At 39.6% G+C, this 18,336-nt stretch overlaps 1 protein-coding gene across 1 annotated transcript; it reads right to left on the bottom strand.

Moving 5' to 3' along the window:
* Nucleotides 1–497: 497 nt before the first annotated feature.
* LOC135523088 (ectonucleoside triphosphate diphosphohydrolase 3-like) lies at nucleotides 498–17,647 on the bottom strand. Its single transcript, XM_064949816.1, has 10 exons — nucleotides 17,560–17,647; nucleotides 13,656–13,775; nucleotides 11,146–11,263; nucleotides 9,614–9,773; nucleotides 9,145–9,304; nucleotides 7,319–7,549; nucleotides 6,361–6,621; nucleotides 6,001–6,111; nucleotides 5,137–5,274; nucleotides 498–2,074 (listed from the first exon to the last, which is right to left on the bottom strand). Exons 2-10 carry the CDS (start codon nucleotides 13,770–13,772, stop codon nucleotides 1,883–1,885), a joined length of 1,488 nt encoding a protein of 495 aa, XP_064805888.1. The 5' UTR covers nucleotides 13,773–13,775; nucleotides 17,560–17,647; the 3' UTR covers nucleotides 498–1,882.
* Between the last annotated feature and the right edge of the window lie 689 nt (nucleotides 17,648–18,336).

Genomic DNA, 18,336 nt, shown 5'->3' with positions numbered 1-18,336 from the left:
ACACATAGAGCTATTTTGTGAGACAAATATTAGGCCTAGTCTTGGACTAAAAAAACATGCTCAATGAAAAGACTTAATCTCCATTGAAAGTGATTTGTAGTCTAGCACTAGGCTTGATCTGTGTCTGGGAAACTGGCCCATTTGGTTCTATCCTCTTCAGAGATGAAGAACAAACTGTTACATTTCTCTGAAGATGAGGTGCTTTTCAACCATGAACGGATTAAAACACAACAGACAAAGGATGTCACTTATTGGCTCGCTAGTAAATCTTTATGGCCAAGGACTGCCCCCTTCTGGTAGCTACTGACCGAGAGCATATTGAATTGCAGTCAAAAACGGAGAAAAAAGGAAAATGCATCCCAATTCTCCACCGGTCTGAAGGGGAAAGTATAAGTGCATGCAATTGTGGAGAATCAGAACACATACCCAAAGGCTACAGGGGGAAGTCGGCTAAGTAAGGTAAAGAAGAGGGAGGAAACCGATATAACTAGCTGGAGTCTGGAGATGATAACATCATGGGTGATGTTCAGTTTATTGTTAATATGGAACATTCAACCAACAAAAAATGACTGTTTGACAAGGATTTGCTGATATAGTACATCAGACGAGAAACATGCAAGATCTCAGAGGTAGATGATCACATAACCGATAATGCCATGCCATCCAGCAAAATATGTAATAAAGAGATTGTAGTCATTTCAGGTGTTTTCCATGCTACCTTCAACCTTCATTCAACCTCCTGATCTACAGTACTGTATAGCCGATGACTTAGTGCACATGGCGATCATTTTTGCTCAGCAGTTCATTATGCAATTAATACCTCTCTTTTATTTTACTTTAAAGACCAATTGAGCATTTGAAGTCACTGAATATCTTAGAATTGTGTCATTCGTCTGTTTGGGATGAGCCTAAAGCAGCGAACAAGATCTTATAATGCATTACTGACCCTCAAGTGTATATTCTCACTGAAAACACTCAAACAAGCACATGGAATAGAGATGCTTTAAACAGCTTAAGATACATTATATATGTTTTGTATAATTTCAGCCAGTGGTTTTGAAAGTATCCCTGCAATGAATATGATACATTACAAATTCAAATGTGTACAATATGTTATGCATTTGTAAGTGCTTAAAGAGGCAGTGCAGTCAAAACGTGATTTCCCATTTTTCAGTATGAGGTCAAAACATCACTGTTCGGTTGGGAGGGAGTGTTTGGCCCACAGTATGACATCACAATCTGATCTGATTATTTTGATCAATGACCAGTCAACTTTTATTAGCATATGTATCATCCTACTTTGAAGGTGTAAGCGGGGTAGGCTCTAGTCTAGAGTCTAGATGATCCTATTTGCCAATCAGGGCTGTGTATGTAAACATATTTACATTTATATCAACACACCCACATGATTAGACTGAGCATTTCAATTGTAAAGGAAGCTCTAAATAAACAATGACAAATATATTTGGAGTTATTTTCATGAAATAAACACACACAGTGATTTATCAAACATATAGTGATGATTTAAAAATAAAATGAATAAGACTCTATGTGGGCTTTAAGATCCTGTTAAATCTCTTTAACTGATGATGATAATATCTGGTGATAATACCTTGCACCTGTCAGTGTTCTATTGTTGCCTGCTGTAACTGTGTCTGGGTGGGACCAGAAGCACTTTCCTCCATCGGGTTTAACTAGGGCTGTATATATTCTGTAACTTTCCCAAAATTACAAGGTTTTTTAGAAATCCTGGTTGGAGGATTCCATTCCCTCCTGATTCCAGGAATCTTCCAAAACAGATTTCTGGAAAAAACACATTTTGGGAAAGTTACTGTAACTCTAGGTTTTACTGTAATTTGAACACTCTGCCCTCTAGTGGGGGTCAGTAGCAGGCGCGCACAGCCTTGATGATCAGGAACATGACACTGACGATGGTGAGGGCGGTGAAGAGGAAGAGGAGGCCACCGAACACAGAGTTGGCCATGGGCAGACGCACCAGCTCGGCCTCAGCAGGGATCATGTTGGATGTATGTAGCATGTAGCCCAGACTCCAGCCTATATTTGTGTTATGTACCTGGAGGGGACAGAGAGACAGCATGAGGAGAGACAGACAGACAGACACTCACTTAAAATAGACTACTGACCATGAGTCTGTACACCTGTCGAACAGGGGTTCCCAGACCTTTTCACTCAGGTCATTTTACCCTTGCACCCCCCTGCCGACCCCTCGGGGGCACACCACACAGTAGAGAATTGACAAAGACAGACAGACTGAATTGTTTGAGGACAGACAGACTCATTTGTAATAAACTGTCATAGCACCAATTTTAAAAGTTAATATTGGCCGTTGATTACATCACTTTTTTTGCATGGTGGGGTGGCAAACATTTTATTGATATCAAAATGGGATCACAAGTTTATATGAAGCACCATTTTGGGGGCCCTAATGAAGATTTGGATGGGAGGCCCACCCATCTCGTGGGCAAAACATTTTAGTGCCCCCCTCTCTTGGTAGTGTTTTGTTTTTTGTTTCTTGCAATGTTAATAAAATAAATTCTGTGCAATTCTACTCATGTTTCCATAGGACGGTGAGAAAATGTTGCAGTTTCAAAGGTAATATCCTGAAATTCTACACATTTTGCCATGATTTTGTTTGTTTGTTGTTGTTGGAGTTTTAAAGTGAATTTCCTGCCATTCTACACATTTTGCCATGACTTATGCCATGTTCATATGTTTTCTGAGTGACTAACAAAATCAATTGGGGCTCCCTAGCGGTCAGGGCTCGTGGGCACATGCCCTGCATGCCTGGACTGTAATTTGGCGATGATTAATAGTAGAACTGTAGACTGCTAATGCACTAACAAATTTTGAAATTGCACCTTGAGTATTTTACTTTTGTAACTCTGACTAAGCCCCCCAAAAAAAAAAATATATTCTGGCGGGTAAAACCAAACGTTGGCCCACAGGCCTAGGTAATCTCGGGTTAGCCCAAAACTAAATTCTTTGGTCAGCTTCTCGATTAAGTTCTGGGTCCCATACAAAGAGATGAAAAGATGATAAAACAAGGACCGGAACCAGAAAGAGGAGCTCCACTCTCCACTCTCTCCTTTTCTTCCACATGAATTTCTGGGTGCCCCATTTTTTTCGTTAGAAATTATGGCGATCCCACTCTACCCCAAATCTAATGATACAACCTTAAAATCGGTACGTTTTGATTTTCACATCACCAAATAACCTTCAATTCATAAAATGTTCAGCTCTCTTATAAAATACATTTATTCAATAAAAGTATAGGTTTCAAGTGATCTTTCTTAAAAAAACATTTGTATATTGTCCCATAAAATAGAACGTGCTCTTCATTTTTAATTTGTCAACACCACCTTTGAATACCACTGTCCTCTATAACCTAGGGGACAGACAAAACAGAGTGAAGAGGGGATATCTACCTTGTCCAACTGAATATATTCAACTGAAATGTGTCTTCCGCATTTAACCCAACCTCTGAATCAGAGCGGTGTGGGGGGCTGCCTTAATCAACATCCAGGTCTTTGGCGCCCGGGGAACAATGGGTTAACTGCTTTGCTCAGGGGTACTACAACAGATTTTTTACCTTGTCAGCTCAGGGATTCAATCCCAACACCCTAACCACTAGGCTACCTGCCATCCCTATAAAGACAGAGGTCCTCACAAATTAACCCCAGATGGTTCAGCACAACTGATCTGTTCTCCTTAGTTAAATACCTACAGTAGTCCCAGTAGTCATGGAATGCATTGCCTCTGTTTATTTAGTTGAAGAAGCTTATACCCATCTTTGCAAAATCTCAAAGGCTTCACTGCCACACCTATAAAACACTATCTCCTACACCCCAGCCTATGGGATAAAACATATTTATGGGACGACCAGACTTAAAACAGGTCATTGCTCAATTCCAAATTGTCACCTAGCCTCTACATCCTAGGCATTACATTCAATCTGATAGGATTGGATGGATACAGTATAAAAATTAAGTCAATATCTTCATATTACCTTCTGATTGGCTAGGTGGAAATATCTCCTTACTGCTTCCACCTATCCAATCCTCTCTGATCTACATGAGTGGCAGGAGAGTAGGCGCGATTTGGAGTTCAGAAATCCTGACCCTTTTCCCAATTCTGGCATCCTCTATCATATCTTTTTTGCTACAAGCCCTCACAGTCTCACATCAGAATTAGAATCATCCATGTTTCTCAAACGTCAAATTTCGAAGTTATAGATGCTTATGCCCATCTGCCATTCCCGTTCACAACACCCTAGCAAAACCGAAACCTAATTGAAAGTAACAGCCTCACTGTTGCCCCTAGTGGCCGGTTTCCACGTCATCTCCCAACGTCCTGAGACATGGATTGACGTTGAATACTGACTTGTATCAAGGGTGACCTGGCTGCTTTTTTAACATCAATAGTCTATTGGAAAAGGCTGAAAGACAACAATGCATAATGAACATTACAAGTTAGAAGAATGTTTGCCGTGTATAAATAATTGAGGAAAACTATGCCCCCCAGGGGGAAAATGACTCAAAAATCTGTCTTCCCTTCCACTGAAGAAGTCATGTCTTTCAACCCCCTCTGATGATGGGACGAAGGGCATCAATTTCTCCTGACACTCAAAACACAAAGGACAGAGAGACAGAAGCTTGCTTGTTTGTAAGAATGAAAAACAGAGAATTATCATCTTGGGGGACAAATCCTCCATTTTTCATAATGTCAAACAAGCTACTGTAGCCAGTCTGTATTGTGCTTTGATTTTGAAATAAATACTTAATGTTACACTTCATTGTGTCTAACAGACTGAAAGACTTCAGCTGGAAGTTCCAGTCTGGACTTCCATCACAAGTTTCATTTCCTGGGGGCATAGGAAACGATTCTAACCGCTTCCTTGTCAAGATCTTGGCCTCTGTTAATTATAGTATACCCAACATTTATATTAATGGTTTCCAATGGAATGAGTCACTCTCTACTTGTTTGTTTCTCTTTTTGCAGTACAGTATATGACCATGAAAACATTCGTAACTACAAACTATGACAATTTTTGCACTTTCATTTGGAAACACGTGTTTGGATCCTCCAAGGTACCTGGCTGTATTCTGCTACACTTACCTGTTTTTGGAAGTCAATGTGTTTCCAAGTGTCTTTATTGAACTTGTAGCCATTTACAAGTAATGTCTGGACGTAATGTGCTGAATAGCAGTAGGACTTTCTGTATTTTTCAGCTATCCAGGACTTTTTTAGCGTGAGCTAAAAAAAGAAGAAAAACAAACAAACATTTGTCTATCCATTACATTTTCCATGTGTTGAGGCAATTCTCTAATAATTTCTTCTGATACATTTCTAATAATACATTGCAATAGCCTAGATAATGGTTGGGCAGCACCCCTGTCTTACAAACAATGCATCTGTTGTCTGTGTGTACAGTAGTTCCATTTAAAACACCACCCAGGAAAGGTCCTCATAAATTAACCTCAGATGGCACAGTACAGTTGACCTGTTGTCCACTTTTTTATACCAACAGATCCCAATAGTCATGGAATGCATGGTCACTTTTTCTCAGCTGGAGTAAGCTTACACCACATCATTAAATAGAACAACTATTTACTCATATTTTACTTCTATGCTTACCCCTATTTTAGCTAATGTCATGCTCTTCCCTTTCTCTGTCACAGCTATAAATGTGAAAATTGCTATACAGATGTAGGATATTAATTTGATCACTCTTTCATTGCTGAAAAACTTGCAGTGTATTTTGTAGTGTATTCTAAAGTTTGTCATTTCCACTTTGAAATTTCAGACTTAATAATTCACGTTTCCTGATGCTGCAGGATTATTTTCCTGCTATAGCACACTGGCTCAAATTAAGATTCTACATCAGTAGCTGTCAGTGTAAAAGGGCTCACAGTGGGCCAATCCATGGAGCAGTGACCACTACCACCACCACCAACAACTACAACAACAACATGGACTCACGGTGGGCCAGTCCCAGGAGCAGAATTCCCAGGTAGAGGAGTTCCACTGGTCCAGTTGTGAAATGCCTTTCAGCTCGACAGCCTGAGCAGTGTAGAAGAACCCAGCATAGGCCTGAGGGATGGAACACACGTGAGGAGCTCAGACAGACACAATATTTATTAGATAACTGCAAAATATGCCCACACACACATACACACACACACACACACACACACACACAGACAGACAGACAGACAGACAGACAGACAGACAGACAGACAGACAGACAGACAGACAGACAGACAGACAGACAGACAGACAGACAGACAGACAGTCTGTCTGTCTGTCTGACTGACTGACTGTCTGTCTGTCTGTCTGTACCAGAAAGTCCCCGGGTCCCACGGATGGTTGGTAGACTGCGTCAAAGGAACAGTTATTCGTGCAGGTCAGGTCAAATATGGATTTCACCACGTCCCTACAGGCTCCGTTGTCTGATGACCCCTTCAGGGTGATCATCTGTTTGGGATCGTAGTCGGCAGGCGTTTCTATGCACTCAGTCCCAAAGATGGACTCAGCCGACACAGTCATGTTGTAACCAAGATTGAAGCAGGGGTTGGTCACATGTGTAGCGTTCTCAGAGTTCTGATCGGTGAGACAAAGAGAGCACAGTAAAAGTATTTACAGTGTGTCACTTGAACATTCATGAAGAAGGAATCCAAAGGATCAATAGCTGAGATTGAACCTCTTTTCTACTGTAGTAATTACAGCGTTGCTAGGCTACACAGGTACAAGAACAACCATAAGTAAAGTGGAACCACTATTTACATTGTCTCCTCAAAATGGCTGTCTTCAGTTGTGCATGCATTATCTACCATACTAGCAAAACAGACACTTTTCGACCATGTTTGCAAAGAAAACCATATAGAAATGGACAGATCAATACGGTTAATACCATAATGCACTTTGCCTCATCTCCGAGAGACAGTAAAGTGTCAAGGTAATGAGGTGTCCTCAGATTTCTTAGGATTTGGTAATTAGATATTAATGGGTGTTATGGACTTAGACAGAAGGATTGCATTAATTACAAAAAAAGGCACTTAGCTAAGTATAAAATCATCATCATCATCATCATCATCATGTTGACAATGCTGCCAGGAACGAATGTGAGGGATGACATGATAACAGATTCTGGGTTCAAATAGTATTTATTTTTCTTTACTGCTGGAATCGTCCCAAAACTCCAAACCCAGCCCATTTAGCACTCCAGGCATAACCAATCAGGTATTTGGAAGAAAACAAATACTATTTGAAGTAAACCCAGATTTCCTATACGCAGTACCTTCACTAAAGCAGCGAGGACTCTCTTCTCTGCCTCGTTCTTCCCATAACACAGGAAGCTGTGAGTGTAGATGTTGTATTCGTAGCCATAGAGGGAGACCCGTACGATGTCTGTTCCCTGGACGTTGGGATCTGGGAGGGTGAACGCTATCTGGGTGGACGCCCCTCCTAGATCCATGGAGCCCACCATCTTCCCTCCGGCAGGCCGCACCCACATGTTCCATATGTTTCTCTTCAAACCAGAGGATAGATTGATGTTTGCAAATCAATGATGATCTTTATGAAAAACAATGATGAGAACTGTACTGTATTATGATAAATGCATTCTGATTAAAACCCTACACTGCTAGAATAAATGTTGCTATATTGAAGGGTTCAATGGCTCGCTTCATACATGGTCCTCAAAAAGGTTCAATATAGAGCCGCAAAACAATCTTATTTTAAGCATTGTAGAAGCTAAGGAACTTGTCTGTCGGCCCTGCATTGAAGAACAAAGTTGGTCAAATTCTTTTTTATCAATAAAATAAATGACAGCTGCACCATACAGGTTGCAAAATAGTTGGGAAGAGATTTTTGATGTGCTGATTCCATAGCACATGGTTTATTCACTGATATACAAAACAACGCCGGATTCAAAACTGGATTCAAAGAGCTTTTCAATTTAAATGATAATACAAAAGTCTTGCAACCAATAGAATGTATTAGGGATCCAACCGTCCCAACTCTGCAGATTTTGCTGTGAAGGGACAGAATCATTAGGTCACTTGTTTTGGTACTGCATGGTACTATGTGGCTTGTTTTGGGTCGCAGGTTCAGGAATAGCTGAAAAATCACCACATTTACCTAAAGCTAACTCTGCAAAAAGCACTGCTGGGTGACATGAAAAGCCATAATCATTTGATCAATAATATAATAGATCTCTTATTAAAAATACCCATCTTTAATTTACAACTAGAAACTGTGAGAATAGAAAGGTTCAGAATGTTTGTGAAACATCACAGCACTGTTAAAGAATATATGGCAAATAGAAATCAAAACTGGATGATTTTCAGAAATAAATGTGAGGGGTTGAAGGTAGCTGAAGGGTAAAACATTTAGAAAATAAAAGATCACTGGTGTAAACTGTACTGTGTCCATAAAATGTATATAATATGTATAAGCTGGAAGTAGAAGCCTAAGTATTGTCGTCCATTAGTTAACTCCAATTAGGGGAGGGGTGGTAGGGTTATGGTCAAATAATAAAGAAGTAAAATATATTTTAAAAATAAGAAACAAATATGTGGAGGAATGGAAATAATTGTCTGCTTCATTTCCAATCCCCCATATATTTGTTTAAATATATTTCCCTTCAAAACCATCCCGTTTTGATTTCTACTTGCCATATAATTATTACACTGATATAACCAACAATCTGCAATATTGATTTTGTGTTAAAATGTCCATTATTTCTTTATGTCTTTATTTTTGATCCCCATTAGCTGTTGCTGAAGCAGCAGTTACTCTTCCTGGGATCCACATAAAACATAAAACATGACATAATACAGAACATCAATAGACAAGAACAGCTCAAGGACAGAACTACACACAATTAACATAAGAAAAATAGACCAAAAAAATTGTTCCTACATACTTTTACACACAATACTAACAGTTACCCACACATCAGTACATATACATACAGTACGCCTAATAGTTATTTAGGTCATTCTAAAGTTATTGTAAAGGTTTTGAAGTTAACGTAAAATTGTAATGTACCTCCAGGAAGTTTCCTATCAGGTAGTTGAAGTTATTGCAAAGTTTTGAAGTTAATGTAAAATTGTAATGTACCTCCAGGAAGTTTCCCAGCAGGTAGTTGACGGTGATCCATCCGTACAGCCCCTCCTCTTTCCCTGACATGATGGAGGCGTTTTGGAAGTTAAACGGCAGGGATTGGAGGTAGTTCTGCAGGTTCTTTAAGATCTCATTGGATTTGGTTTCATTCTGTGAACTTGTAATCAAGAGAGAGATGCATTTTGAGGTTGTATATTATCTCCAGTCCAGTGGAGAATTTAGAGATCAATAATAGGTCTACAGTAGGTTGATTAAATATGGTGTAAAACCTATCAGTATTCTGTATGTGGGATCAGTATGTGTGTATGTGTGTGGCAATGCACACGTCTACTTCTGTATCTACCATGGATCCATTCCCAGAAGTGCAACAACAGAGATAGGTCAGCCAGATAGACTGTAAAGGACTCCATACCTAGAAGATTGGTGAGGTACGCTCACAATGGAGGAAGACAAACCCACAACTCACTGTAGCAGTCTCATCCCAGCAGTTGCCCCAAGGTAGAGGACGGTTGAATTGTGTTGGTCTGCGGGGACGATTTTTGTGATGTTGTTCATACATTCTCTGATCGACGCCCAGGACTGTTGGTCCTGTGCATTGTCAACTAACATATCTGAGATACCAGGGCCTAGGGAATCAAATCAGACTGAGCTCAGAGTCATACAATATGTATTATCTAAATCACAAGCAAATTGTGCACTAGACAGCTAGCAAGACTGCATCACTAGACAAAACTGGATTACGTTTATAGTGCTTTCAACCAGGTGCTTTAAGGGCAACTCCACCACTTTTCAACCTCATTTTCATTATCTCCAGCACAATACCAGTTTCAACATTTGTGAAAACGGTACAAGTTTTGTAGAACAAAATATAAAGTTAAACATTTCTACCCGATGGCTTCATTAAAAGTGAAAAACTGTGATTTTCAAACACTATGAGATTTACGGTGACAGGGGGAGCAAGAAAATACCCTCCATTGGTCTAGAAACTTAGGTTGCTGCTTCTGAGAATCACCATTTTTTAAACTTTTAATAATACCCTGTGATGTCACAGAGAAGCATTATGTTAGGACTTTCTGATCTTTTTAACCACATATCATAGAAGCACGCTTTTTCACATATGTAGACACTGGTTGGTGCTGGAGATGATGAATATGAGGTTTAAAAGTGGCGGAATTGCCCTTAAACATATTATATAACAAGGAGTGTGACACACGGTACTGAAAGGCTGTATGAGGATAAGTGCATTTCACATGCAAGTCCTTTTCCAAAAAGTAATGTATTATGGCATCTTCATAAAAAAGATGGGGACAAGGCCATCCCGAGTGGCGCTGTGGTCTAAGGCCTTTGCCTCCCGAGCGCACTGGGGAGTTGCAGCAATGAGACAAGATCAAAATTGGGGAGAAAAGGGGCATAAAGTACAATAAAAAAAAGGACAAGATTGTGACCTGAGTGAGAATGTCGGGTTCATCACATGACGATCACATTACGATGCCGACTCAGTGACACTGCATCTCAATATGAACATACAGACTCCGTTTTTAAATGTTGATTATTATACAACATTCTTGTCATCAACTGAATGTTATACAACATACAGTATATGAGGCATACAACCATCTCAGCTCTGCAGGCTTTAGCTGCGAAGAGACAGAATCATTAGATAATCTATTCTGGTTTTGCCCCCACGTAGCATGTTGTGGTCACAGGTTCAGGAGTGGTTGAAAAATCACAACATTCATCTAAAATGAACCCTAATCACAACATTCATCTAAAATGAACCCTAGTTATAATGGAAACCCCTACCATGTACACCGGATATGTCTCAGTACTATGTATCCACATTTAATGTGTTTATCCCCCAAAAATATTTATGTTTTTGTAATACTGAGCATGTATGTAAAATGTCTATTTCACAAAATAGCTGTGAATATAAAGTTACTTTAGTACTCTGAAGAGGGTTGGGTCAATAAAAAGGATTTTAAAAACATGCAGACTCACCAGCGACCATGCATCTGAGTGTCTGGCTCACCACTCCAGTGTTATTTTGCTTCTCGGCTGGCCATTGATACAGATGCACAGTAGAGCGGGAGGAGCCTGAGTCAATTACTATGCCATACTGCACACAGAGGAGAGCAGGGAAATCACACTACATATTCAAGATGCTAGTTCATATACAGATGTTTAGTCTTAATTTGATCACTTTGTTGTCGCAGATAAGCCTTATGATTAATTCACCAAAAACCTGCAGGTTTCTTTCTCTCTCGCTCACTCACTCGAACGCTAAAGCACCAGACAGAATAAATGTCCTACTACTGCAGGTCCTGCTGCTGCAACATTCAAATGTACAGCAATGTATCTGAAATGCAGCCGTACACAACCTTTTTTTCATATAGCTTAATAACACAAGATAGACATTGATCTCCACTACGATATACAAGTGTATCCGAAATGCAACCATAGGCTACACCTAAATTATAGCCTACTCTAGCCTATCAAAACTCATTTCCCGTTAGAAATAATACTTTTTTCTTCTTTTGAATAATCAAATCCTCCTGCTGCAGGATTACTTCACTCATACCACGAAACAGGTCAAAGTCAATTGATACAGCTATAGTGGATCTGAACCTAAGGAGTGAAAACATACTCTTTACTGCTGTCCAAGAGGAGGAGGATTCTATTAGATGAAGAAATGATGCAGTGGCACGCACATAATCGTTGTATAATGAAAGGCAATAACGTATGTTATGGTAAACAACCACTATCCCCTAAAGTACAGTCCATCAAATACCTCACAATTATTGCACTCCGTTCCTGATTGGTTAGAAGCACAATGATTGCACTCCATTATGGTGTGATTATTACTTCCATAAAGCTGAGAACAGGGACAGAACGTGAATACATTTTTAAAAATGCAGCTACTCTGTAAACACAGGAAACACTCAGGCATGAATATAAATCCATAGAAATGATTTGGACTGATTGTGGGTATTTTTTGTGTGTTTGTACTGACATATATTGATAGATGCAAACACATACGCACACGACATGTTATTGTTTTTAAATGTATGTAAATTGTAAATGTCATGTGTCAGACCCCAGTAAGACTAGCTGTTGCCATTGGTGTTGGCTAATGGGGATCCTAATAAAGTTAAAAAAAGGTACCAATAATGCATATTCCAGACTCGGACCTGGATTCAAACAGGCCAAGTATTTGCTATCTTTGAGTGTTTGGTTGAAAACAGGCCAAGAATTTGCTATCTTTGAGTGTTTGGTTGAAAACAGGCCAAGTATTTGCTATCTTTGAGTGTTTGGTTGAAAACAGGCCAAGTATTTGCTATCTTTGAGTGTTTGGTTGAAAACAGGCCAAGTATTTGCTATCTTTGAGTGTTTGGTTGAAAACAGGCCAAGTATTTGCTCTCTTTGAGTGTTTGGTTGAAAACAGGCCAAGTATTTGCTCTCTTTGAGTGTTTGGTTGAAAACAGGCCAAGTATTTGCTATCTTTGAGTGTTTGGTTGAAAACAGGCCAAGTATTTGCCATCTTTGAGTGTTTGGTTGAAAACAGGCCAAGTATTTGCTCTCTTTGAGTGTTTGGTTGAAAACAGGCCAAGTATTTGCTATCTTTGAGTGTTTGGTTGAAAACAGGCCAAGTATTTGCTATCTTTGAGTGTTTGGTTGAAAACAGGCCAAGTATTTGCTCATCTTTGAGTGTTTGGTTGAAAACAGGCCAAGTATTTGCTATCTTTGAGTGTTTGGTTGAAAACAGGCCAAGTATTTGCTATCTTTGAGTGTTTGGTTGAAAACAGGCCAAGTATTTGCTATCTTTGAGTGTTTGGTTGAAAACAGGCCAAGTATTTGCTCTCTTTGAGTGTTTGTTTGAGCCTGTCCTGGAGTGGTAGATGGGCAGGTTTTGCACTTTTGTGGATTACTTCCATTAGTACCATTCCATTGTGTCAAGCAAGATTAAATAAAGCACTGCTACATTTTTTGGAAAGAAAACAAACACTATTTGAACCAACCTCAGAGTCTCAGTTCCTGCGGTGTTGAAGTTACTTTTCCCTTCTCATATATAGACCTGGTGTGCTGACTAAAGGTGATTGGTCCATTTCACAGAGTTATTAAACTTTAGTCATCTTTTGATTAATAGGAAATCATTTAACCCTGTTACCCAAAGCTGTATCAAGTCAACTAGTCAAGTGTCGTCCTTCCTTTTGAATGTGTCCCACTCGGAGCAAATGTTTCCCCAACACGGACCTGCCTTGAATACACACCACCCTGGTCTTTATAATGCCATCTACGCTAACTGCCCCCATTCACTGTAGTTTGGCCTGACTCCTAAACAGGCTGTAGAGACCCAGTCTGATCTGTCACCTTCTGCCTGTGATGATTGTCTTGATGTCTGGGTAAATTCGAGGTAATACATTTACATTTGAGTCATTTAGCAGATGCTTCACACTGTCAATAAAGCTATTTGAGGAGAGAAGGATCAGGAATGTGGTTGTTGTTTTTACCTTCAGACGTGACTCAAAGACACGCTTATGACCCTGGATCACGGATATTGTAATGATGACAGCCAGACTTGCCAGGAGAAAGAAGAAAGCTAGATATGTCCCAAACTTGCATGCCATTTCCTGTAGGGCAGAGGACAGCATGTTTTAGCTGTTGACATTTGACATGTATCATGTTGTCCAGGTCTTACACAGACTGAACAAGCCCCAATGCAATAAGCAGGGCTGCTGAACCCTGTTCCTGGAGCGCAACCATCCTATATGTTTCTGCACCAACCCTATAATCTAGCACACCTGATTCTAATAATAAGCTGATTGATAAGCTAAATGCACTGTCTGTTTTTTGTTTAGTTCAGTTTTTTTAAGAACGTGTGGTTATAAACGGTTATGACACAGTAATTACATGCTTGCAACTGCCGATAAATACAGCAATTATATCACTAGTATCTTTTTCTTCTGTGTGTCAGTGTCATCACCTGTTGTGTATGTCCCAAATGGCACCCTATTCCCTACACAGTGCATTACTTTTGACAAGAGCCCTATAGGCCCTGATCAAAATGAGTGCACTATACAGGGAGTAGGATGCCATTTGGGACTTGGACATTGTGTCATCAGCTACAGGACTGTCAGTGGTCCAGTTTAGCCATAAAGTGACTGTTTCTGTTTCTCTCTCTGAACAAGCACACTGGTCACAGTTGTCATTTGTAAGATAAAAGACTCTGTGGGAGCTATTTCCAGAGCTGTTCTTTTTGTTGTTCTTTCTTAAAAGAATGCTGTAGGCCATTCAAACTCAACGCTGGACCTCAAACAAGTTCCACTGTATTTTGTCAATGTTCCCTTCTGATCAGGGACTGATTTAGACCTGGGACGCCAGTTGCTTGCAATTCATGATCAGGTAGAACAGAAAACCAGCAGGCTCTGGAACTCGTAGGGTCAGAGTTGAGTACCCCTGCTGTAGAACTTTTCTAATTGCATAGGGATCTGATATGTAAAGTAGTGGTAATATTGGCCACCCCCCCCCCAAAAAACACTCAACTCTAAGTTTTTGCCTGCTGAAAGACATGAAGTTTCAGACCATCTTGGTAACCACTTGTGTAACTGCATCCTTATGCCAAGGATGACTACAAAGTAGTCAACAACAAATATATTGAGTATACACAAAATGGAGGTCACAAAGCATTAGGCCTACCTGTTTTGAAAGAGCTTACATAATATAATCACTGATTTGAATGAATTAAGATACAGAACACATATTCTTGTTTCAGTCACTTTACCTTCTTACATAGAGATAAGAATACACACCACCCTGGACTTTGTAATGCCATCTATGCTAACTGCCCTCATTCACTGTAGATAGGCCTGGCTCTTAAAACGTCTTGGATATAGGGGTCGCTATTTTAATTTTTGGATGAAAAACGTTCCCGTTTTAAACAAGATATTTTGTCACGAAAAGATGCTCGAATATGCATATAATTGACAGCTTTGGAAAGAAAACACTCTGACGTTTCCAAAACTGCAAAGATATTGTCTGTGAGTGCCACAGAACTGATGTTACAGAAAAACCCAGATAAAAATACAATCAGGAAGTGCCGCATTTTTTGAAACTGCCTCATGGCAATGACTCCTTATATGGCTGTGGAGGAGCTAGGAGTCAGCTTACCTTTTCCACGTTTTCCCCAAGGTGTCTCTGCAGCATTGTGACGTATTTGTAGGCATATCATTGGAAGATTGACCATAAGAAACTACATTTACCAGGTGGTCGCTTGGTGTCCTCCGTTGCAATTATTGAGTAATCTCCAGCTGCAGTACTTTTCCGTTTGCTACTGAGGAGAAACCCAACTGCCACGAATTATTTTTCATCTAATAGATATGTGAAAAACACCTTGAGGATGATTCTAAACAACGTTTGCCATGTTTCTGTCGATATTATGGAGTTCATTTGGAAAAAAGTTCGGCGTTGTAAGTTAATTAATTTTAGTTTTTTTTTCTTAGCCAAAAGTGATGAACAAAATGGAGCGATTTCTCCTACACAAATAATCTTTTTGGAATAAAATGCACATTTGCTATCTAACTGAGAGTCTCGTCATTGAAAACATCTAAAGTTCTTCAAAGATAAATTATTTTATTTGAATGCTTTTCTTGATTTTGTGAAAATGTTGCCTGCTGAATGCTAGGCTTAATGCTATGCTAGGCTATCAATACTCTTACATAAATGCTTGTGTAGCTTTGGTTGAAAAGCATATTTTGAAAATCTGAGATGACAGTGTTGTTAACAAAAGGCTAAGCTTGTGTTTCAAGATATGTATTTAATTTCATTTGCGATTTTCATGAATAGAAAAAGTTGCGTTATGCTAATGCATTATAGTTTAAGTATTTTTCTGTCGATTTCTCAGCCAAGCAGGATGAACAAACGTGACGTTTTTCGCCTACAAAAATATTATTTTTGGAAAAAGGAACATTTGCTATCTAACTGGGAGTCTCCTGAGTGAAAGCATCTGAAGTTCTTCAAAGGTAAATGATTTAATTTGGTTGCTTTTCTTATTTTTGTGAAAATGTTGCCTGCTGCCAGCACAGCCTAGCATAGCATTATGCCATGCTAAACTTACACAAATGCTTGTCTAGTGTTGGCTGTAACGCATATTTTGAAAATCTGAGATGACAGTGTTGTTAACAAAAGGCTAAGCTTGTGTTTGAATATATTTATTTCATTTCATTTGCGATTTTCATGAATAGGAAACGTTGCGTTATGGTTATGAGCTTGAGGCTATGATTACGCTCCCGGATACGGGATTGCTCGTCGCTAGAGGCTTAACAGGCTGTAGATACCCAGGGCTCTATTCAATCCGTATCGTAGTATTTCAGTGTTACAGCGCGATTGAAATTTAAAGGCAATGTTCCCACATTAGCAGAGACTTGCATTCATGGTAAATACTGCATATGTCTTCTGTCTCTGAAATGACCATTACATTTCTATTGCGCAATATGTAACGCTTCAGGGAACCAGACTGAATAGAACACCCAGTCTGATCTGTCCCCTTCTGTTTGTTATGATAGTTTTTGATGTCTGGGTAAATAAAAGGTAATACACTGTCAATACAAAATCAAGGACACAAAGAAAATACCTGCTTTGAAAGAGCTGTACATAATCACTGATTTGAGTGAATTCAGATACAGAACACATTGTCAACTTCTTACATGGAGATAATACAAACCACAGTGTATTAACTGTCCTGAGAAAAGTGTATACTGAAGTAGAATGCATATCAATTCAGTAGGTTAACTAACCAACAATCTTTCAATGGGAACAGTGAGAATGCATTATACCGCTGCTTTCTATGTATCATGTTGCCTTCAGTGTCTGAGGGTGAGATGTTGACCTCCCCCAACCTATCGGCACTGTGCCCCAAGCATCTTACTCTTCTCTGTCTCTACTGAGCAGTTTCCGCCCCAAGGCAAGGCACAATCTCAGCTATGTTTTTTATTCATGACTTGCTATGGTTAAAGAGTTCCATGAGAACATGCACACCAAGACAGTGTTTCTTGCTGTGGTGCTTGGAATAAGACAAAACCTGTGCTTCTGCACCTCTTTACCTAGTTATTTTGTCAATTTCTTAAAGTTCAACATTTGCTTAGCTTAACATAGTATGTTTTGAAGCTGTATTCATTCAAAGGAAAATAGAAAATTGGAATAAAGCGTATTGTTATTATTAATTGATCGTTATTACATTACCTTCACTGAATTACTCAAATGAATTGCAATACACACAACAACAAAAAACAGATAGAAGGTTATAGGCTTAAATATGAAAGGTCAGAATGAGTAATCTCACACAGTATCTTACCCTGCTGATAACAATACATCCCCCCTGGTCTTTTTCTGAATGAATGAGTAGATCTGTTAGCTTACCTCAGAGTGAGTGTGGATCTTCCTTCATCAGTTGGAAGCAGCAGAGCATAAGTAAGTGATCTGAAGAATACAGCTCCTCATTCCTCATTGATCAGCCTAACAAGAGGGAGGGGCCTCAAGCGCAGGCCAGCAACACCCAACAGAGGCCCCTCCCATCTGAGAAGACCAATATCAAGAAAGCGGTGGGATGTTTGTTGAACTTCTATTAGGAGAAATAGACAATAGAGATAATCTACCACACAACAGCCTTTATTAAACTGGGTAAGTCACTGAGAACACATTCTCTTTTGCAATAACCACCTGAGTTAAATATTTACAGTTGATCGGCAGAGGACTTAATGCAAAGGTCTACGGAAAGCCCAGTGAAGAAAACAATGCATGGAGCATTAGTTAGGATTCGACCCAATATCGGGTGCACTGTAGAAAGTTTAGTTTTACCATCCGACACAGGTGAGGTGAATCAACCCAGCCTATTTAACATACAGTACAGTACACTCTTAAAATTTGTGGTGACTCGAGGAACCCTGGAGATCCTCAAGGAACCATTGCTAGTCACTTGTTCGTATTTGCACCTTTGGTTGGTTGATGGGTTCCTGTAGCAAATGGTTCCTGGAGGAACCCTGGAATGGAGGCGTGGCTTAGTAGGATCGTGGCTTACAGATAGACATTTTTTGGTAAATTACATTCCTGTTCATCTGTTCTGTTGTATTGTCATTGCATATTGAGGTTGAACACTGACAGTTTTGTAGATTCATTGAGGCTTACTAGGATGTATGA

Source organism: Oncorhynchus masou, chromosome 30 (genome assembly GCF_036934945.1).
Source record: "Oncorhynchus masou masou isolate Uvic2021 chromosome 30, UVic_Omas_1.1, whole genome shotgun sequence".
Lineage (NCBI taxonomy): Eukaryota > Metazoa > Chordata > Actinopteri > Salmoniformes > Salmonidae > Oncorhynchus > Oncorhynchus masou.
The sequence above is the reverse complement of the archived record's forward strand: the minus strand, read 5'-3'. Positions and strand labels throughout refer to the sequence as shown.

Bases quoted from the DNA above. Each gene is read 5' to 3' on its own strand.
- LOC135523088 (XM_064949816.1), bottom strand. From the start codon at position 13,772: ATGGCATGCAAGTTTGGGACATATCTAGCTTTCTTCTTTCTCCTGGCA. The intron at 9,305-9,613 runs GTGAGTTGTGGG...CTTGATTACAAG, and splicing joins GCTGGGATGAGACTGCTACA to TTCACAGAATGAAACCAAAT. The intron at 2,075-5,136 runs GTAAGTGTAGCA...TGTCCCCTCCAG, and splicing joins ACATTGACTTCCAAAAACAG to GTACATAACACAAATATAGG.